General features: G+C 50.1%; 1 protein-coding gene across 12 annotated transcripts in view; it reads right to left on the reverse strand.

Moving 5' to 3' along the window:
* ARHGEF9 (Cdc42 guanine nucleotide exchange factor 9) overlaps positions 1–23,632 on the reverse strand; it is a 172,039-nt gene that overhangs the window by 83,787 nt on the left and 64,620 nt on the right. Inside the window, exon 1 of one of the 12 annotated variants that reach the window (XM_058032787.1) lies at positions 3,377–3,489. The exons of 10 other annotated variants lie outside the window; for them this stretch is intronic. In XM_058032787.1, coding sequence (XP_057888770.1) covers positions 3,377–3,463 — 87 coding nt within the window. In that variant the 5' untranslated portion in view covers positions 3,464–3,489. Of the gene's footprint in view, positions 1–3,364; positions 3,490–23,632 lie in introns of those variants that run through there. One more of the 12 variants, XM_058032788.1, reaches the window with a different exon arrangement.

Below are 23,632 nucleotides of genomic sequence, written 5' to 3' on the forward strand. Positions count from 1 at the left end.
TTTTAGAATATGATATGATTGATATTATTAATATTATTAATATAATATAATATAATATAATATAATATAATATAATATAATATAATATAATATAATATAATATAATATAATATAATATAATATAATATAATATAATATAATATAATATAATATAATATAATATAATATATCAGCCTTCTGAGAACTTGGAGTCAATTCTCATCTCTCACCTCATCCTGGGGACCCTCACAAACACCACAACACAGTCCCACTGAGGCTGCCCCACTGTTTGCCACAGGGCATTCATCTCTCCTGGAAATCTGTTTCCTAATCCATCCTTGAATCACACCTTGCTTTTTCCTGGCTCCTGCCAGCCTTTGACCCCTGTAGGGGCCAGGCTGTGTCCTGGGCATGGCTGGAGCTGCAGCAGCCTCCCCCTGCTGCCCTGCACTGCCAGGGACCTCATCAGCCCTGCTGCCTGCTCAGCTGGAACCCTGGGAATGTTCCACATCCTCCTCTGCAGGAACGTTTAAGGCTTCAACCGCCTCTCTAAATAGTCCACTTTCACCATCTGGGTAAAATTAAACCCAAATCTCAGCACAGTAGTGAGGAAGGTATTTCAGAAGCAGAACAAGATCCCAGCTTCCTCCAGCCAACAAGACCAGAAATAAAGCAGGATTTGCCTGCACTTTGCTGAGCCAGCTCCTGAGGAAGGCAAGGCCAGGTGCTCACCAGGTCAAGGCACATTCTCCTCTCCTCCACTTACTGGGAGAGAAAGAATTTTGGCTTTTCCATCATGTGAAATAGCAGAGCCCGCCCTGCTGAGGGCAACCACCTCCCCTGCACCTACAAACACTTCACTGGGAAGGAGGAGCCAGATATGACATTTTTAACCCTTTTCCCTTTCTCTGAATAAGGATGCACATGGCTTGTGTCAAATCCTGAAGAAGGGCCAGGGAACCAGCCCTGAGCATGTCCCTGCAGAAGTGTGGTGGCTTCCCAAATAATCCCCCCTCCAAACACCTCCTCCCACTCCAGGACTGCTTCCCACTCTGCAGATCCTCCTCTCTCACAGCACAGCACAGCCATGCCACAGCTCAGCACAGCTGTGGAGTGAGAATCAACCCACACACCTCTGGATTCTAAGAGAAAGAAAGGGAGGTTCAGGTTCACCAGAGCAAGTTATGTGGGCAAGCTCATCTTCTCCAGGAGTATCCACATTAAGAAAATTGAATTTCATCAAGCCATTAAAGCAATCAAGCTGAAAAAGATCCCCATTGCCAAGTTTCTCCAGCCCTTCAGATCATTTTCTAGCAATCCACCCGCAGGAGTTTTTCTCATCCTGAATAAACAGTCATTTTTGCACCTAAGGGAAGATGAAAACATTTTCTATACTTTCAAACCTTCTCTGGCATCTCCATCAAGCTCAAATCCCTCCTCAAAATACCCTCCAAACTCTGGGGAAAAACATTTGTGCCTTGTGCTAAAAGCTCCAGAAAGTTTCCTTCACAGGCTGATGTTTGTGCAGTGACTCGCTCTCCCCTTACATAAGCCAAGGGCCCAAAAAAGACACAAACAGTGAGGAACAGAAATGCTAAACCAAGGCTGGTCTCCAAAGCCCAACTGAATGGGAAACCTACAACAAGAGAGACTCAGCTTCTGGAAAAACAACTTTTTGACAGCACAGAGCATCTGCCATGCCCCCGTGCCCGCTGCTCCACCTCAGGTCAGAGGGACTCAGAGCTTTCATGTCACACAGTCCAAGTGCACAGAGCCCTCCTCAAACCAAGGGCACTAATTGTATTAATGAAGGCTTAAGGTCAGTACATCCCCATCAAGCCCAAATTGCTGTTGCCTGAATTAACAGTTCTCCGTCCAGTTTCAGGCAGATGGGAATCCAGAAAGCACCAGTGGAGCTGGGAAATCACTGTCAATATGTTACATCCAGTAGATTTAATTGTTGGGTTTTAGGAGAGTGAATGAGATCAGGACTGGGTCTTCTTGTGCCAGGGTAGGATTGGGTTACCTACTCCTGCAGGATGCCTGGTAAAGGGAAGAATAACAAGGGAGGTCAAGAATTAAGGGGAACGAAGAAAGTAGACATGTCATCCAAATTTGCAACAAGATATGACTATACTTGGATAATTCCCAGGCACTTTGTGAGTATCCAAGCCAAAAAAATTCCAGGAAATATAATAAACATGCACAGAGCCCCAAGGGCCAGAGCCATGCACTACCAGCCCTGTACATGCAGAGGTGCAGGTACAGCCCACACACAATGCCATGATCTGATTCCAGCTGCTTCAGGCCATAATTCCTTATACAAAGTGGGACTTATGGACTTTCTATGCCTTTATCACAGAGAGAACCCAAAAACTCCTGTGAACTGCTCAGTCGGTGTGGGTGTGCAGTTCTGCCTGCCAGAGCCAAGCCTGCATGAGCACAGGGGCATTAGCACCCTGCTCTGGCCTCTCCCCTGCCACCCTTGGAGCCAGAGCCGTGTCTCACCCCCAGAGCTCTCAGCCCAGATGGAGCTGCTGCGAGTGAGGCCAGGAGCTGCCCAGGGAAGGCTGGGGCCAGGCAGGCAGAGGTTAAAGCAGAGGAACACCATGTGAGGAGCTGCAGGCGCCGTCAGTGGCCTCAGCAGCGCTCAGATCCAGTGACCTGACACAGCACAGCTGCTCTGGGTCCCCAGCACAGATCTGAGGATCTGCCTCCTGAGAGAATCCCTTCCCTCCTGGAACCCACTGGAGTGCTGCTGTGCCCAGGCTCCTGCAGCTCTGGAACACCTGGAAATATGGGAAGCTCTAGGCCTGCCAGTCTCCAGGAGTGACTCTTGCTCTGGTGTCTAACCTGGGAACACTGAATGCCACCAAAACTGAGCTCAAGGAGACAAGGGACATGCTTGGGGAGAGAATACTGAGAAGCAGCACAGCAAAACCAGCCACATGCCCACAGCCCTTCCCTGCAGCTCCTCAGCTCTGCCTCAACCATTACTGCTGCTCCAGTGCCTCTCAGAGCTACCAAACATGTCTGTCAGCCTCCACTGCAAACCTCCTGGGTAAGAGATGGAACACCCCCTGATCCTTCCCTCCAGGAGTTAATGCCTTTCATTTGGCCAGATTGGATGCTCTGCCCCCCTCCAAGCCCCCTGTGTTGGGCAGACACAGTGTGAGCCCCCCAAGCTGGGGCTGCAGCTCCGTGTGTGCTGCCAGCTCAGCTCTCCCCTCATCTCCCCTCACTGCTGTTCCTAGGTGCTCTCTCCAGCAGCTTTGATCTGAGCATTGTCCTGCACTGGGAGCTGCAGTGCTTTTGTGTCAGAGCTTTCCTGGCAAGGCAGATTTATCCTGGTGCATGCAAATGGTGCCAGCATGCAGGAACTTGCTTCGGACAGAACCGGGAGTTTGCAGTGCGAGGCTGCTCTGGAAATGTCACTGTGCAGGATCCGAAGGGGCCTCCACCACCTCCTCATTGCCAAGGCCATCAAGGTGTGTGCAATGCTTCCTCCACCTGGGTGAAAACACTCACAGAGTCATCCATCCATCCATCCATCAGTCCATCCATCCATCTGTCCATCCATCCATCCATCCATCCATCCATCCATCCATCCATCCATCCATCCATCATCCATCCATCATCCATCCGTCCATCCATCATCCATCCATCCATCCATCCATCCATCCATCATCCATCCATCCATCCATCCATCATCCATCCATCCATCCATCATCCATCCATCCATCCATCATCCATCCATCCATCCATCCATCCATCCATCCATCATCCATCCATCCATCCATCCATCCATCCATCCATCCATCCCCCATCCATCCATCCATCCATCCATCCATCATCCATCCATCCATCCATCCATCCATCCATCCATCCATCCATCCATCATCCATCCATCCATCCATCCATCATCCATCCATCATCCATCCATCATCCATCCATCCATCCATCCATCCATCCATCATCCATCCATCATCCATCCGTCCATCCATCATCCATCCATCCATCCATCCATCCATCCATCCATCCATCCATCCATCCACCATCCATCCATCATCCATCCATCCATCCATCCATCCATCCATCCATCCATCCATCCATCCATCCATCCATCCCCCATCCATCCATCCATCCATCCATCCATCCATCCATCCATCCCTCCCTCAGATTTTCCAGGCTCACAGAGAACATCCCAGCCATGAGGCAGCAGCCCTGTGCCTGTGTCTGGCCTCCCTCAGGGCTGCAAAGCATCACTTGGCATTACTTAGCCACAATTCCAACCCCAAAATCCACCAAATTTCTCCAAAAGAAGGGACATACAGCACACAGTACTGTACAGAAGACAAGTACAGTACACAGCTCAGCAGGTCACAGATACATGAGCTGCTACCCACCCTGCATTTTCAGCTTCCGAGCACTTCACATCATCTCATCCTAAATTCCTTGCTTCAACCAGCACAGAAAGTCCTCCAGCACCTCGAATGTTTAACAGAAATTAAGCTCAACACAACATTCTCCCATACCCTCCTAAACTTTTTTTTTCCCCACTGCAAACCCTGTGCAGTGGGGCTGACAAGCACAGAGTGAGCCTAAGAATTCTAAAGAAAAATACAGAAACTGAAGAAAACCTAAAGAAAAATGAAACTGAGAACTGGGTTCCCCCAGCTGGACAACAAGGAAAGCACCTGGTGTCCATGGGAAAGCTGTCATGGCCCTGCAATTCCCTCCCTGCAGTGCCCCAGGCAGTACCAGGAGTTTTTAAATCACTGTTACCTCAACCATCCTCTTTTTATTTGGGCCTTGCAGAAGGGAGATTTCTCTCTGTTATTTTTAAACTGGAGCCCTTACAGATGCCAACCTTTGCAGCCCAGCTGGCAGCTGGGATGGTGCCCATGGGAAGGCACCAGAGCCATGCCTGGAGCTGTGGGGATGCTCAGCCTCCTGGGGCACAGCTCTGGATGAAAAGGAGCTTTCCCTGCTTTCCTCCACTCCCCATGCTCAGTGCTGGAAAGAATTCCAGACTCAGGACCCAAGGGACATTCTGCAGAGAAACCGTGGGCAGCTGATACATCAGGGTAATTCTGGAACTGAAAGCTGGAGGGACTTTCCTTTATTTTGGCTTTTTCGAGTGTTTTTTTTTAATGTCCTGAGTGAAATTCTGTTTTTTTCAGAGGTGCCTCTGGAAAATTAGCAACAGAGATTTGCTCTGAGCTTGTGAGCTCCTGTCTGCAGTAGTTTGCAAACACTAATAGAAGATTTTTTGTGTCTCTGTGTGTGCCTTGGTTCTGAAGGACAATGAGTGGGATGAAGGTCCCACAACAGCAATTCCTCACTCAGCCTCCATTCACTGCTTGAGAGTTTGGCACAGAATCCACTGAGGGCCCAAAGAAAGGGTGCATACACCTCCAAAAGCTCTGTGCCATCCAGACCTACCCTCTCAGAGCTGTGCTGCTGACACATTGCCTCTCCCTGCAGCAGCCACAGACATCAGCCACAAGCCTGGAGAGGAGCAGAGCAGCCTCACAAATTATTAAACTGAGAGGAAACCGTGCTCAAATCCAGCTGGGAGACAGAAGGCCAAGGAGATGTGCAGGTGGATGGTAAACCAGCCAAAATGTTGGTGTTGTGGTGAGCACCAGCCAGGCTGGGAGGGCACATCTTCCACCAGGGAGGAACAGCAGCCTGGCCAGGGCTCCCTGCAACCTTGGATTGATCTTTCCCATTTCCCATCACACAGGATCTCACAGGGTGCAGCATGTCACACAGTGGAAGAACATTTCACCCCAGAGCAGCTCACCATGCTCAGCCCCCTCTCCCCCACACAACCTGGTCACAGGTTTTCCTTGGCTGGTCAATTTGAATAGACACCATTCAATCAATCCCTGCTTCCAAACAAAGCTCAGCTCGCTGGGCCAAGCTGGGAGTGCCGCCCCAGAGCATGTGGATGATCCCACAGCCCCCATGAGTTAACAATTGAAAAGGAAGACCCTGGGGTGTGCAGCAGCATCCATCCCTCCCCATGCTGGCAGAGCCCCTCCTCCCAGGAAAGCCTCTCTGCCCCCACGGGCTTCAGCCCAGGCACTCCTTTGATGCTTCCTCCCAAACCCTGACACCAGGATTGTGGATGTCAGGAGAGGATGGGATCTTAACTGAGAGATAAGGTGAGCACTTTCTGCATTTCCATTGCAGTTTCCATTGCATTTCCTACCTGTGTCCTTCTGTGGGCAGCCCTGTGGCATTCCTGGAACAGCTTTGGGATAACACAGCCAGACCTGAGTGAAATCACTCTCCCTTCTCACATCTTTCTCCTCATTTCTGTGTTCTAAACACACACCAGCCCTGAGCAGCCACTACTAGAGGGTGAAGGCTGCTCACTCTCAGCCTCTGCAAGGGACCAGCCTCAGGGATGGAGGGTTTGGAGTGATGCCTCAGGTTTAGCTTTTCTGTTTTTCACATTCTGTGCTGCTTTAGCGTGTGGGTCTGGGCTTCATATGAGGGGATGGTGAGCTCTGTGCACAGAGCAGGGAGACAAAACAATTCCTGCTCCAGCTGGGGACCAAGGACAAATGATCCAAATCTCAGCCCAAGAGCACAAACAAGAGAAAGACAAGAAGGATGGGACTTGATAACCTAAAGCTGGAATTGGACAATGAACTCCAACATGCAAATGGAGCAGAACTGATCAAAGTGAGAGATCCCGTGACTGGTTGGGGATTTTGGGACCATTTTGGGTTGTGCTGCCCAAGCTGGATCTATTGAAGCCTCTTAATAAATCCCTACTTTATTCTTTAGCTCTGTCCAGCCTCAGCTCTAGGTCAAGCTTTGCAGGGCATCAGGAGGAAAAAAGTCTTGGAGCAAAAAATTCTCAGCTCAGACTCCTCAGAAAGCAACATGGAAAAGGGGAGGTGCTATGGGATCCCTAAAAAACCTCACATCTTCATGAAACAGCAACAAAATATTCATCAATCAGAGGAAGGTTAAAGACCCAAAGCTCCTGTGGCAATGTCCTGCAGCCTCTGAGAGCTCATGTGAGCTTCCTGCAGGAGAAATGCAGCCACATGCTTGTGCCACCTCAGGGAATTTGGTGTGTGAAGGAAACACAGGAATATTTATTCTGCCTGCTCTTCCCAAGGGCCACAGACAGCTACATAGAAGGGATGCTGGCTCACCCTGTAAACACTCAGAGATTTGGGAGCAGAATTCCAGGAAAGACTGCAGGGCACAGAGCATCCCACCTGCAGAGAGCACAGCACCAACATCCTCTGCCTGCTGCAGCAAGCTGGGCAAAGTTCATTCAGGAATGAAGAAAAAAGGAGATAAAATACAAGCCTGGCATCCCAGAGGAGGAAACATCCCAGTGCCACAGAATTCTGATGTTTAAACTATTAGGGGTTTTGGATTTTCAGACACAGAGTAAAATTCCAGCTACAGAAAACCATCCCTGCTGCTGCATTTTGGGACTTCTCTCTAGGTCTGGTACAAATTCTGCCACCCCCCAGACATCAGGAAACATCAGCTGTAAACAGCTGCCAGGTCTCCTCTTTATCCACAGAGGTTTGTATTCCCTCAAACTCCCAAATAACAATATATTTTGTTACACTGGCCAAAAATAACCTTGAAAATATGCAAAGAGTTATGATTTCTGACCTTCAAAATATTGTACTTGTGACATTTCACTTTGGTATTCCAGCCATGGACAAATGGTTCTGCTAAAATATCTGTCACAAAGCAGTCCCCTATGCTCAGACCACAATAATCTTTTTAGCAACTAAAAAGGTTCTGCTAAACCATTATGAACTTAACTCCAGGCAGGAAAGAAATGGAAGAGCTGGAGCACCAAGGCAGCAGCTATTCTTGTTAAATTGGTCTCAATTTTTCAAGGATCCTGTTGAACATTATAGAGGTCACAGCCTGCACCACTGTGAAAACCTAAGAAGTCTCTAAAACCCACCGAGTTTAATAAGGAATGCCATATTCCCAAATTGCCTCAAATGTTTTACAGGGTATTATGACTTCCAGTTTTATAGGTCCAAAACACTAACCAGATAAAAAGACTATTTCCTCCAGATTTTCAAGGTTCAATTTTTAAAAGGCCGGAGGCACAAACTGTTCCTGTGAGCCAGGGAAGCCTCAGCCATCAGCTTCCCTCACAGACCCAGCTGTCCTTCCCAGCTCCCAGGGCTTGTCCTCCCAGTGCCCAGGAGTTGGTTCCCATGCTAACCTAGTGCCATTTGCTTTTCTCAGTGCCCAGGAGTTGGTTCCTGTGCTAACCTGGTGCCCAGGAGTGGTTCCCATGCTAACCTGGTGCCATTTACCTTTCCCAGTGTCCAGGAGTTGGTTCCCATGCTAACCTGGTGCCATTTGCTTTTCTCAGTGCCCAGGAATTGGTTCCTGTGCTAACCTGGTGCCCAGGAGTGGTTCCCATGCTAACCTGGTGCCATTTACCTTTCCCAGTGCCCAGGAGTGGTTCCCATGCTAACCTGGTGCCATTTGCTTTTCTCAGTGCCCAGGAGTTGGTTCCCATGCTAACCTGGTGCCATTTGCTTTTCCCAGTGCCCAGGAGTTGGTTCCCATGCTAACCTGGTACCATTTACCTTTCCCAGTGCCCAGGAGCTGGTTCCCATGCTATCCTGGTGCCATTTGCTTTTCTCAGTGCCCAGGAATTGGTTCCTGTGCTAACCTGGTGCCCAGGAGTAGTTCCCATGCTAACCTGGTGCCATTTGCTTTTCTCAGTGCCCAGGAGTGGTTCCCATGCTAACCTAGTACCATTTGCTTTTCTCAGTGCCCAGGAGTTGGTTCCCATGCTAACCTGGTGCCATTTACCTTTCCCAGTGCCCAGGAGTTGGTTCCCATGCTAACCTGGTGCCATTTGCTTTTCCCAGTGCCCAGGAGTGGTTCCCATGCTAACCTGGTGCCATTTACCTTTCCCAATTTTCCTCCTCACAGAATGATGGAATAGTGTGGCAGCACCCAGCTGGTCTGTGTCACCAAAGGAAGGAGGGTTGCAAAGAATGGTTTGGCTTGAAAGGGACCTTAATGCTCATCTTCCTCACGCCATGGGCAGGGACACTTTCCACAAGCACCCAGGGTGCTCCAACCTGGTCTTGGACATCCCCAGGGATCCAGGGACAGCCACAGCTTCTCTGGGCAACAATGTTCCCAATGTCTAAAGCTCTTTTTGTATTTTTGAGATAAAACTTCACCTAAAAATCTGGAATCACCTGCCATGGGACCCTTCAGGCCGAACAGCATCAGATGATGAACCTCAGGATCCCAGGGAATCATGGTGCCCACTTTCCTGGGCTGTAGTTTCCCTAAATCTCCTCCATGGAGGTCCCTATTTCCCACCAATGGACTACAGTGGTTTATTGTTTTCTCCCTCCTGCTGCCCTCAGGCCACACTGCTCCTCCCTGGCAGCCTGAAGCCCTGCCCAAGGCTGTGCCACCAATCTGCTGATGGACGCCACAGGCAATCCCTGGGCTGAAGGCAGCTCCATTGACAAGGATCCTTGACCAGGATCTGCACACAGGGTGGGACAGGAGCTGTGGCAGGGATGGTGCTGCTGGTGCCTGTCCAGCTGGACTGAAGCTGTGACATTCCCTGGGGTCAAACAGGGCCTTTCCAGGCACCACCAGTGGATTTACACTTTTCATCTGCTCAATGCCTAGGCTGTAATATTTCATCTTTCTTCCTGTGCTGCCCTTCCCTCCCAGATTAATTTCATTAATAGCTTTTTTTATGGACACTGTAAAGCACCATTCCACATTTGGGCACTGTTTAAGGGAACAAATTTCTACAGGGACCTTCTGGGATCTGAGGGTGACTCTCCAAGCACATTCCTGGTTTTCCTCACTGGATCAGAGTCTCTTTGTCCCCTTCAAAGGAAGTCTGACCTGTGACACAGCCATCAGGTACTGAAATATTGCAGCTGCTTTCTCTAGGATGCAGATATTGAACATCATCACCCCCAAAATGCACACAAGAATGCTCAGGACCCATGGCCTTCAGGTCAGCTCAAATCAGCTGCTGGAAAACCCTTGTAAATGCTGTTTCTTTGGGATTTCTACTTGACTTTCCCCCCTCAGGTTTCCCAAATAAAACCCAATGTCTCATTTCCCACTGACTGACAGCTCTGCGGTTCAGCAAATTAACAAACCCATGCACGACTGTGCCTTGATTACTCCCTCTCTTTTTTTATGAAAGAAAATGTCAAATCCTTTCATTTGACTCTTTGAGGAGCCTTGAGCAGTTCTGGAGCAGTTTCTCACCTCGAAAAGGAGCTCACAGGGGCTGCTCCACACAGCCCAGATGCCACAGCTGATCCCAGCAGAGCTCAATCCAAATCCTGCCAGGCTGACTCCCAGCAGGGAGGCCAAATCTCTGCTGCCTGGCACTGAAATTCTTATCAGATATGGAGACTTTAGGCCGGATTTTCATCTTGATGCTGAGCTGCAAGCAGCAGCTCTGGGTAAGCCGAGCTCTGCAGACACCCATCCAGCTCAGGGGCCATCACTGCCATCGTGCCCCTTCAGATTAAGGTGTCACCACCCTAAGGCCAGCCCTAAGCACCTGCCTCCCACCAGTGCTACATCCCCTCACATTTTTCACTCTCTCTGATGTAGCCTCATCCACCCTGTCCCAGTGCTGGTGCTCCCAGCAGCCGTGTGGCTCCAGCTCAACATATTAATGAACTTTTGATGGAGCACTCAGCTCCTGCCAAGTCCCAGGGGATGTTTTGCAGGGAGCAAGTGAGCCCACGCTGGGGGCTGGGGGCAGCCCAGCCCTGATGCTCAGCCTGCCAAGAAAGCAGAGCCAGCAGCACAGTCCTGGAATATCACTGCTTCCATCCATCCCTCACCATGGAGAAACACCCTCTGTGATCCTTGCAGAGGATAAAATGCTGCTCTCCTCACTTTCAGGGCTGTTGGGAATGCTGCAGGTTTGCTCCAACCACAGCCATGCTCGCTGCTAAATGCTGAGTGTCTCGCTCCCTCCTCCTCTCCCTCGGAATTTTTCCTCCCCTGTTCCAGCCAATCATGCAGGGGAAAATTCCAGCCTGAGCTTCATTAGTGTAAGATATAAAAATAGAAGTGCATTATCTTCTGTAGTTCTCTCAGTTGATTCAGCAGCAGCGTGAAGGTAAAATAATTAAATGTTTGTCTGGTGATAAAAACAAGCCCAACAGGAGGGATTGGGCTGGGCTTTTCTGGAAGCTGAGCGTGGAGATCTGGGGGCTCTTGTGCTCCACAGACTTTGCCCTCCCCACTCTCCATAGCTACCAAAAGGATGATGATGCCTCCCTCCCTCCTTCCCTCCTCCTCAGCTCCAAAATAAACACAGGATGGAGGCTTCAGGAGAAGCTGGCAAATGCCTCTGCTGCAAAGCACAGACCTCCTGCAAGAACTTTTGCTGCCATCTCCCCAAGCCCTGCCTGGCAATTCCCTCAGCGCCTCCAGAAGCTCTCCAGGAGCCAGGAGAGCTGCAGGAGTGGGGGGGTGTCTGTGTGGACCAAGGTCAACACAGGAGATGTTCAAAAAACATTAGTGAGTTGACTTGATCCTTCATCAAAATACTTTCTGCTCTTCCTTCCTAACACTTCACTGCCCACGACGTGGCAGGCTGAGCCGATGTGACAAACTGTCGAAACACATTTTTTTGAACAGAAAAAAAAAATTAAACCTAGACTTTAAAGGTAAAACTGGCCCCTTTGAGTCCCTCTATCATATGTGACATTCCTGCTGGAAAAAAAGGGCTCTGATAGCAACTTGCTGGGAAAAGGCTCCAATGAGCTGGTAAGAGCTCCAGTCCGCAGGGAGCTCCTGGGCCTCACCTTGTCTTTTAAGCTCCCATTAGTTAATAAAAGCAAGCAGAGAGGTAAAAAAGCACCTGAGCATTTGTCAATCCCCAGACACAAACCTACAATAAGATGCTGTTCATTGATTCCATAAAGTAACCAGCAAAAATTCCCTAAATCATTCTGCTGGCACCAGCAAAAATACCTGCTACCAAAGGGAAAGGACCATCATTTCTCTGTCTCCAAATTGCCCCTCTGTGCTTTATTCCTGCTGTTGTGTTGGTAATGACCTATTTACCACCAGGCTGTGGAGGGTGGCAAATCCCACCCACCTCCGAGTTCCCTGCTGGAGCTGAGATTGCTATTGATGAGCTCTGTGCTTTGATGGGAAGGAAATGAGTTGAGTTTAAGGGCTGCTGGCACTCTCTCTGGAGAAATGCCAGGGAATTTTTAGACAGTCTTCAACCCAACAATGAAATGCCATGGATGTGAGTCAGAGTGGATGTGAGCATCTCCCCGGGAATCTGGGAGCAGCCAGCTCTGTCTGGATGTGCAGCATCCCTGCCCAAAGGAGCCACCTGAGAGCCCAGGTGCCCAAATCCCCTGATTTGGGTCTCTGGAGCTGCACACAGCTCAACACTCCCTGCATGCCCAGAGGGTCACCTTTACTGCCCTGGCATCCCCAGCACCCGGGCAGGTCATTTCTAATGTGTGGGGCTGCAAATCAAATTTGCAATCAATGCAAATCAGCACAAATCAATGTTGTGCTCACACAACATTGTGAGTGTCTGCAACATGTAACAGCCTATAGAATTTTTATATTCTTAGCTTATAAATATATCAGGTAGTAAAAATCAGCCTTTTCTTGGGGTGGATGGGTATTGAGTGTGTGTAGAAAGCAACTTACAAATGCCTGGCCATATTCACTAATACAGACTCTAAAGAAACTAAACCTTTATGTGTGTCTCCACAAACTGCTTACATATTTACTTTTATTTCAAAAGGATTCTCCTGGAAGTGGCATGGTTTAAATTATTTGTATGTTATGTCAATGCAGGACAGTGTGGGTCTGTTAATTTTAATTTTTTATTTTTAAAAAAATTAAAACCTGATAGCTGAAAAAATCTTGTTACTTCCTAACACATTGGAAACCTCTGAAATTTAGCTAACCAAGAATCTGGTTCATTATTTTAAAGGTCTTGGGCTCATGGCCAAACTCCCAGAATGTCCCCTGTGTGCTCCACTTTTAGGTCCATCAGGATGAGCAAGATCCCTGGAGTTCCAGCTCACAGATTTAAAATGGCTGGAGCTACTGCAGGGAGAGAAAATGGGGGGAAAAATCTGTTCTGCATTTATGCACTAACACCAGGTGGGGAGAGGCTTTGGATAAGTAGCACAGGATGCAAGTGAATTATCTACAAATTAAGGCCTATTTTATGTTAGAAGAAGAGCCCAGTGCTCTTGGTAATAAATACATGAGGCATTTTAAAAATCAGAGCTTGAAGCTGCTGGACACAGATAAGGCTCTGTGGCCTTGTCTCTGCAGCACCCCAGCTCCCCCAGCACTGCCTGTGCTTCCTAAGGTCATCCATAAATCCAGAGCCCTTCTGGCCACACCACAACACCAGCAAGGCTTGGGGCAGGCTGCTGAACTGCCAAGATAAATCCTGCTCCTGCAGCCAACCCACCTCCATCCATCTTCTCAAAAGCAATAATCCAAACACTCATTTGCAGGATCTCACTTACTTGTGTCTCCTTCTCTAGGACCAGTGCCAAATCCAAGACTTATGTGCAGCTCCTGGCACCTCTGACCATGGTCTGCACCAAACCACCACCAAAGCAAACCCTGAGCTTCCAGTAGAGCAGGTCCCAAAAGCACTGCTGAGACATGGGACACTGCAGCCAGGATGGATGGATGGATGGATGGATGGATGGATGGATGGATGGATGGATGATGGATGGATGATGGATGGATGGATGGATGGATGGATGGATGGATGGATGGATGGATGGATGGATGGGGTGATGGATGGATGGATGGATGGATGGATGGATGGAGGATGGATGGATGGATGGATGGATGGATGGATGGATGGATGGATGGATGGATGATGGATGGATGGATGAGGGATGGATGGATGATGGATGGATGGATGGATGGATGGATGGATGGATGGATGGATGGATGTATGGATGGATGGATGATGGATGGATGGATGATGGATGGATGGATGGATGGATGGATGGATGGATGATGGATGGATGATGGATGGATGGATGGATGGATGGATGATGGATGGATGATGGATGGATGGATGATGGATGGATGGATGGATGGATGGATGATGGATGGATGGATGGATGGATGGATGATGGATGGATGGATGATGGATGGATGGATGGATGGATGGATGGATGGATGGATGGATGGATGATGGATGGATGATGGATGGATGGATGGATGGATGGATGGATGGATGATGGATGGATGGATGATGGATGGATGGATGGATGGATGGATGGATGGATGGATGGATGAGGGATGGATGGATGATGGATGGATGGATGGATGGATGGATGGATGGATGGATGGATGATGGATGGATGGATGATGGATGGATGGATGGATGGATGGATGGATGAGGGATGGATGGATGATGGATGGATGGATGGATGGATGGATGGATGGATGGATGGATGATGGATGGATGGATGATGGATGGATGGATGGATGGATGGATGGATGATGGATGGATGGATGGATGGATGGATGGATGGATGGATGGATGGATGATGGATGGATGGATGGATGGATGGATGGATGGATGGATGGATGGATGGCTCCGCTGCCGAGCTTTCCAGCACATCCAAACTGGCAAATCCTCCCATCCATTAAAGGCTTGGATCCAGTCCAGGTAATAACAATAAAACACTGCCCTCCCCTGCCTGAGCTCACCCAGGGCCCATTTCCAGAACCCTTCTGCTCCTGGGGAAATTTGCTGCCCCTCTTCACAATTACCATCAGAATAAACTCTATTTTGAGCACATTCTGCTGCTGCTGCCCCTCCATGAAGCTGTGCTGCCAGAGATGTATGCAGGAAAAGCTGTGCCTCTCAGAATTCAAGGGGCTCTGGGCTCCAAAAACCAGACTTGAATCCTCTGTTCTGCTCACAGGCCAAAGGAAGACTGTCTCTTTGAGAACCTGTTCTGATATTTTCTCTAATCCCATGAGAACTGCCCCACGTGAAGGTACTTCAGTTATTTTCCAGAAGTACAAATCCATGGCCTAGTGGAGTACATTTTCTGCATGTTCTAATTTGTCCTGACCTCCAGCCCCAGATTTCCCTTTATAACACACTCCTCTATTCTTAGTTTTACCTCCTGCTTTGTATCCTTCCCCCTCTTCCAGCTGCACTCTCTCAATTTGGAAAAGCCTAAATGTTCTCTTTCCCTGCCTCCTTCCCAGACTGAGGATGGTTCCTTTGCATGCAATCTCACCAGATTCATCCCTCAGACTCATCCTAACCTGCTGCAAACTCTGTTCCCATTTCTCTCTGCTGCTCCAAGCCAGCATTCTAAACACAAACACATTTAAGACCCTGCAGTGAGAGTGACACGGTGAGGGGGACACGCTTGGAAGCCAGGAGGGAGGTGAAGGTGAATTCCCTACCTGGAGCCCACTGGGTTTGGGCCATTCTGTGGGGAATGTGAGTGTTTGGCTGCCAGGAAGCCCAGCTGCTCTCTGGATTGCTGTCTCAGAGCCTCACCGGGCTGTGAGGCTGCTGTGGGATCTCTGAGGGGCCTGGCTGCCTCCTGGGGAGCTCTGGCCTTGCCTCACCGCCTGACTCCATCTCCAGATGGGACAAAGGGACACTCCAAAGGCCACGGCAGCACAGCCTCCCTCCCTCCAGGAGCACAGGGATCCTTCTGCAGCCCCAGCTCTGCCCAGACCCATCTCTGGGCAGCCTCCACAAGGCCCTTGCCAAAACTGGATCCAAAGCAAGGCACCCTCAGCAGCCCCCAACGCTGAGGAGGGACCAGAAACAAGGCAAAACCTCCCTCACAAATGCCACCAAATCCACCAGAAATGTCATGTTGGCCTTTCAGGAGACTGCTGGGAATGGCATGGATGACATCTGTGAAAATCAGGACTTAATTCTGCTGGATTACCAGAAGCCTTGAGCACTGATGGACTTCCACCAGTCTCTTAAGCTGGGAAAATCCATTCAGTGAAAGGAACTTCCAGAGATGAGGCAGCTGCCATGCCTGTGCTACACCACCTCATCCCATGGATTTAAAGGAGCTGATCAGAGAGAAGAGCACAGGACGGCCCCAGCTCCACCACTCACACAGAATTCCTGCCCAGGGAAACTCCCTGTGAGGGAAAACAGCCTGGTCTGACCCCTCAGCCATGCCTGGGAGATCTGGGGTGATCCTACAGAAACCCCAGGGCTCCCACATTCCAACACCCCATACCCAGCACCGAAACCACTCCAGGGTGTTCCTCAAGACACAACAAGAGGCAAATTCAGAGCACAAAGCCCCAGGACAGCCCCCACTGCCCACCTGCCACACATCAGGGGGACATCTTTCTCTGGCCATTGCCAGGAAGGAGGAACTCAAATTGTGGGAGGAAGCTGAAAATAAAACAATCCAGAAAGCTGCAAACATCTGTAAGGCCAATGCTTTGCTCTACAATTCTGCATTGATTTCTTGCCTCAAATAGATTTCTAGATGGATTGCAATTAAAATGAGTTACACAATGCTGGAAAAACATCACTCATTTCCGATTCTGATTTTATTTTTGCATCTTTGCTTTCTAGATCCTTTTGCGTTTCAACAGCCACTCCTTGGATCTTAACTTTTTTTTTCTTTCCACTCTTCTTCTGGCCAAATTGTTCTGCATCCATTTTTACCTTTTATTCCAGCAAGGATGCTGCTGGTGGTGGCTCACACAGCCCTGGAACAATTCCCTGGGCAGTGGTAAAAATCCCCACTGTGAGCCCTGACTGCAGCTGCTGAGCAAACCCACAGAAACCTCTGAGCATTTATCAGAGGCAATTCTTCTGTGAGCTGCCCTGAGCCCTCAGGATCCCCTTGTCACATGCCTCCAGGACATCAATTTCCATCTATTGTCCTGATTCCTGCTCAGAAGCCACAGGGAGGGAGGGAAACGGTGAGGAAGGCTGGGCTGCAGGAAAAGAGATTTACTTTGCTGAAATCCTTGTAAAGGCAGCCCAGCTCCCCTGAAAAGGGCAGAGCTGCCACTGCCCCCGCTCCAGCCCTTTGCTGGCCATTCCTGCACTGGGATGGACGAGGTGCAGAGCCCTTTTTCTGGTTTTCTCTAATTTTCTCTTATTTTCAAACAAGATGACAGAATGTGGGATTTCCATCCAGGCAGCAGCAGCAGCAATGTCAGTCAGCAAGCCCAGCTCTCCTGAGTTTCACAGAGTAGCTGGGACAGATTAACTAGAGACCAATGAGAGAGAGCAGGTTTAGAGGGGATATTGAGGAGAAATCCTAAATCCTTCCCTGTGAGGGTGGGCAGGCCCTGGCACAGGATGCCCAGAGAAGCTGTGGCTGCCCCTGGATCCCTGGAACTGCTCCCTGGATGGGACTTGGAGCAACCTGGGATAGCAGGAGGTGTCCCTGCCCATGGCAGGGGTGGAATGAGATGAGCTTTAAAGTCCTTCCAACCCAAACAATTCCATAATTCCACTATTGCATCATTATGAGCACAGCAGTCCCTTTGCACTTTGCCAACACAACCTCAGTCTGGAGCTGCTGTGAATAATACAGAGAGCTGCTGGTATTCCCAAGGCTTTGATCTTCATTTGACTTTTGAGGGTTTTCAGGCACCATTTTCATTTAAAAATAGAAGAAGTACTCAAGTATTTATACAGCACAAAGGCTTTAAAGGCTTTAAAACTTCAGAAAAGATTTTTAAGATGCTGGGATGAAGAATGTCAAGTATTATTATCGTTTGAATTTCAACCTGAGTTGGAAAAACCCTGCAAAGGTAAAACTGTCTGCAGGAGAAACAGAGGCAAAAAGGGCAGCAAAACCCACTGCAGTGATGGGGAGATGTTTCCAGCTGTGGGAGACCGGTTCAAAGGAGGAGCAGAAGTCTTCCTTGACCAGCTGAGAAAACCACGACAGACATGTCCTGCCTGTCCTGACAGAACAGGAGGGAACGTGCCCCAGGGAACAATCCTCCTTTTGGGGAGAGGATGGCCAAACACAGAAGCTCAAAAAGGAAAGATTTGGGAATTAAGATGTGAGCTCATTCCACTCAGTCAGAGACAGCACATCCAGAGCATGGCTGGGCTGCCTTGGGTGCCTTTTGTGCCATTCCGTTGTGCACCATGAGCCTCCCCTGGCTCTTTTTGCAGGCTTTGGGGTGGGAATTGTGGATACCCTGGGTGGTTCTGCCCCAGAGCTCAGGCCACAAGAGGCTCAACAGCTACTCCAAAGCTCCTGGTTTTACTGAGGTATTTCTACTTAATGCAGATTAATTTCTCGACAGCACAGAAATACCACAAAAGGCTTAGAGAAACAAAAAAGCCTCATTTAGATGAATTAATAACAGAGAGCAAGTGTATTATTATTGAAGGCTCTAAAGAGGTGCAGAGCTCTTCTCTAGCTGCAAAAACAGAAGGCTGAGCTCTGACGCTGCATATGCAAAATATCTGAGGCCAAATGAATCTTTGGTGGAGCCCTGCTGACATCACTGTTGGGATCTCGGGTGGAATTCAAGATGCTGCTTTAAATGAAAGCAGGGAGCTCCTGGGTGGGAGCTCTGCTCTGCCAGAGGCCCCCGCAAAGCCCCAGAGGGTGAGAGGCATTTTTCATCCATCTGCTCCAATCCCACCTGCCTCCAACACAGCGCTTCTCATCCTCACTTGCCAAACCCTTGAACAGGAAAGGGCAATTTCCTTCTCTACATTTTACAGAAAGAGAAACAAAGATGTAGAAAGATGAAACAGCCCCTGCAGCATCACCCTGGCAGCAAGAGGTGGGGAATGGGGGGCAGTTCCCCCAGACCCCAGCCCTTGGAGGGCACCATCATTCCCCACTTGCTCCAAACACTGGGCAGACACAGCTCAAACCAGGCTTTTCAATAAAATATGGAGAGCCCTGACGGATGGTGGACAGAAAAGCCCATCCCGTCTGCTCAGCTCATTAGAATTTCTGGTTGTAACAGAGACTTTTGGATTTAAAAATATAGATTTAAATTCTCTTGTCTCCAAACACCAGAAACTCGAGAGCTAATGGAGGTGAAGACAGAGTGCTCCGGATAAACACATTATCCTGTCACCACCAATTGTTGTGTCTCTCTCAGTGTGCTCTGCAGCCCTTGGCTCAGACACTGTCCCAGCCAGGGCACAGAGCTGCCTGCACTGCTGCTCTCAGCCAGCGGGGCAATTTCAGCCTCCTTGGGAAGGCTTTGATATTGGAAAAGCACAACTGAGCTTTCTCTGTGCTTGAAAGGCACCCACGGGCTCAGCCACTGCGAAAGCGTTTGCACTGCCCTGAGAGATCAAAGCTGCTCAAAACCTTTCGCTTTCATCGGGCAAATTAAAAACAAACAAGGCCTTTCCTTCCTTTGCTTTCACTCTGCTAACGCCCATTCCCCTCCTAGGCTTTCCAGGCGTCCTGCAGGATACAGGGATTCCATGAGCAACCTGGAATTAAGGCTGGCACTGGAGATGGAGGAGCAGAGCTGCAGCACCATGGAGAGCTGAGAGCACCCGCCCGCCGTGCAGGGCTCTGTGCCTCCTGCTCCCATCCCTGCCCGTGCCAACGCTCACAAGCGTGCCCAGGATTCAAACCCCTGGCATCCCTGCTGTCTGACTCCCTTGGATTTTTGTTTTTGCTCCTCTGTGTGTCCATAATTCCTGCTGCTCCCCCCTCACTGCCTGGCCAGCACAGAGCAAACTGCGCATCCCTCTGATCCCTGATGCTCCAGCACAGATCCCAACGGGACCAGCCAAGTGCTTATCCAGCTGCAGGAGCCTTAAAACGGTGATGAAGCCCTTCTGAATCGTGTGTGGGCAGGGCACGCACGGCGAGAGAGAGGGGGAGAGCCGAGGAGCAGCAGCCCGGGGCTAAAAGCGGCTCTTGACTTCACTCTCCCATTTGGGAGTAGGTGGAGGAGGTGGGTGGCCGTGAGCAGAGGGGAGGCGGAGGGGGCAGCAGCTATTTCCAGCTGCACTCATGTGCCATTTCTCTCAGTGCTGAGATTTGGGAGAAAACAGCAGGAGGTGGGGAGTGGGGGGAACCAAAAAGGAAAATCACAGACTCTGTGCAGGAGAACATGTTAAGGAACAAGAGAGAAGTCGTTACCAACAGCACAGCCCTGAGATTCTACCAGTACTGGGGGGTTTAAAAATATAACAAAACCCAAGGCTGCTGGGACTGCTTCCCTGCACTGCACACAAGAGGATATGATGGAAATGAGGCCACTGACTGAGGGGCCCAGGCCAATGTGTGGCCCCAAAATGATGGTAAAAGCTGCTGCTTGCAGAAAGCCTTGCTCCTAATACACTGCGAGGTTTTCTTGGCTCCCAGAGATTATGTAATATGTTCTTGCCTGCTGCTGCTGCTGCTGCTGACTCATATTTTCCAAAATATATCTGGGAAGGAAAACATATGCACATGTGTTTTAATGCATAGGTTTCCCTGGCCTTGTCCAGAGTGACCCACAGGGAGGTGCAGCACTGCCTGCACATGTGTGTACATGTGTGTGTCCTGACATGTTTGGGGAGGAGGGACAGGGACAGCCTGGCAGCTGCTGGAAAACAGAGATTAAAGCAGCACTGCTTTCTGGGGCAAAGCACACAACTCTATCACAGTGCAGGAGGGAGCAGGGGACAGGGAAGCCAGGGAGGGAGACAGCAAAGGGAGAAGCAGGGAGCACACACTGCCAACAATCTCCAGACAAACCTGGTCTCTGGGAACCAGACACAGACTCGTACTGAGCTTCAAATCAGCTGGGAAAATGGGCTTTGTGGCAGCTGGGGCCACGGTGACAATCTGCAAATGGCACTGGGCTGAGAGGGACATCGGGGCTGGCCTCAGCACCTGGCTCAGCAGCACCCACCCCTGCAGAGGGGTGCTGGGCCAGCAGGGCCAGTGCTGCCTGAATTCCATAAATCTACAGTCTGCCTCCTGTTAATGCCTGGGAACACACTTCCCAGGCTCTGGGTGTGCACTGAAGAAGCCAGGCTTCTCCTGGATGAACATTTCTAGTTCTAAGGCAGCCCGTTAGTCTTAAGCAAATTTGTTCCCAGCCTGCAGGTTTAGGAGGTTTAGCTCCTCTGCTCCATGCCTGGGTGCACTTCTAATTCCTTAGGAAAGACTTTTTGACAATTCTGCAACACTCTCAATATCCAGGAGCTTGGATCGATCTGCTGCTGGGCATTGGAACAGAAATCCATCTCCCCTAGACCAGAGGAGACTGAAAATCTATGCAGATGTCAGCCCCTGATCACCACATCACGGCAGAAGCCTCGCACCGATGACAGCCTGGTTTCTTGCACTGCCTGCTCCTTGTGCCTGTGTGCTCGGGAAAAATCAGGGGACAATTCCCCACACAGGGACAGGTGACAGTGCCCTGTCCCTTCTCACCTTACACACACCTCTGGAGAGGGAACAGGCTTTCTCCTTCAGCCCTGCATCATCCTCATGCCCATACAAGGGCTCTGTTGATATTCCCTGCCTTAGGCAGCCAGCACCAGAGTTAAGACAATTCTATTTTAACACCGGAAACTTCATCAGAGCCAACTCTGCTCTTTCTTGTTCTAAAACTTTACAATGTTTCATCTGCATTCAAAACTGCTTCTATAATTGCTACTTTTTAACTTAATTCTCCTAGAACTTCACAAAAGAGCAAACATCCAGCGTGCCTAAAAGGCTTTGGAATAAACCTTAAAAACAAACATTAAAGATTGATCACGCTTTCTCAAGATTATACTAAAACTGACTGAAGCTCAACTAGATAAGGAAAGAGAGTTGCACTAAATTAATCAGCACCTTATCAAGCCAGGAAGAAAGAACTGTAGATAACAAGCCTTCCCCTAAATTTGGTATCAGAACAGAAACTTCAGTGCACGACGTACTGAGAGAACCTTGTCAGATTTACTGAGCACAATACAGGGGAGTGGAGCAGCAGAAATAGCAGGGGAATGAGGTCCACAGAAATGCTTTGAAAAAAACCCTGTTTTCTGGTAATGCCAGCAAGAGCTGATGCTTTTGTCAAATGGAACAATTTAATTTGACAAAACTTTTCCCCAGATATGCCCAGCAAATTAACCCGCTCCTACTGGGGTAGAAGACGGATCCTTAGGGGTTTGCTGTGCACTCCTGTTCGTGTAGCTGAGGCCAGGCTGCATTTGCCCGATGACAAGGGAACAATTCCTACACAATTCTGTCCCTTTTGCTTTCCAAGCCCTCGGAGCTGGGCTGATTCCTCTCCCAGCATCTCCCGGTGTGAGCTGCAGCCACTCTCACAGCTCTGAGCTCCCGTGCAGGGGCTCAGAACCCCCAAAACTGGCACCAGCAGCAGCTTAACCCTTTGGAAACTTTGGGGCAAACATCCCGAGTCCCGGGAGTGAACAAAGCCAGCCAGCAGCACCCAGGGATTTTGCGGGATGCCTGGAGGGGCTGCGGAGGCTCTCTGCGGCACAGAGCAGCGCATCCCTGAAAACCAGACACTGTCCTCAGCATTCCAGGCGGGACAGGAGGGGAGCAGGGCTGGGGACAGAGCCCTGGCAGGGAGCAGGACAGCCAGGCTCGCTGCTTGCCCAAGCAGGAGCAGCGGGAAGGACATTCCAGCCTCAGCCCCCGGCACAGCGCAGAGCCCCGGGCGCGCCGAGCAGCGACAGCCTCGCTCCAGAAGGACAGGAGGACACCGGGGCACACACGGCTCATGTCACCACTGCGACCAGCCTAGAAATCCACTTGGGGCTTTAGCCAGGGACAAGCAACTGGGGCTTTATCCAGGGACAAAAAGGGGAAACAAAGAGCAGGGCTGCTTTAAGCGGGGTGAGCCTGCCCTGCCTCCCTGGCACCCAGGGCACGCTGCCGGCTGTCGCCAGCAGCCACAGGGGTCAGTGCCTGCCCTGCCCATCCCGGACAGGTCCTGGAGCAGGGCAAGGGGCAGGGAACAGCTCATCCCGGGAGAACAGCGATTCATCCATCCCTGGGAACAGCTCATCCCCGGAGACTGAGCCCAGCCCGGCGAGCAGGGCGGGCTCAGCGCGATGCAGCCGAAAATAGCCCCACGCCGGCTGCCAGCAGCCCATACGTTGTGTTATATATGTCTCAGCTGATGCAAAGGAAGGGGCAGGCGCTGAGCCACATGGCCCTTCACATGGGCACGGCCACACTCGGCTGCTCCCGGCTCCAAAATCCCCCAAACGCAGCCTCAGCCAAAATGCCCAGCACCAGCCTGGCCCCGGCGCTGCCCCACGGCAAGGGCTGCAGGAAAATTCACAAACCAGACCCCAAACACGGTGTCAAACAGCCTCCCCCACTGGTGAGCCCCGCATCCTGCTCCAGATGCCAGCCCCACTAACCCCATCCCAAAATGTGCCACTCTGCAAACACCCCATGCCTCAGTTTCCCCAGCTCTGTGACAGCACAAGAGGTAGCTGCCCAAAGCAGCACACTCCTATGAAATTATATCCCCTCTGAGATCCAGACCTAATTCTTTAAATCCTTGCATACACGCACTCCCTTCATCCCCCAAAATTCTCTTTAATTCGGGTGGTGAGGCTTTCAGGCTGGCCAGCACAGCTCTGGGGGCTCCCTGCCCACCATCAAGGTGGTGTTTCTGACAATGC

Source organism: Melospiza georgiana, chromosome 12 (assembly GCF_028018845.1).
Source record: "Melospiza georgiana isolate bMelGeo1 chromosome 12, bMelGeo1.pri, whole genome shotgun sequence".
NCBI lineage: Eukaryota > Metazoa > Chordata > Aves > Passeriformes > Passerellidae > Melospiza > Melospiza georgiana.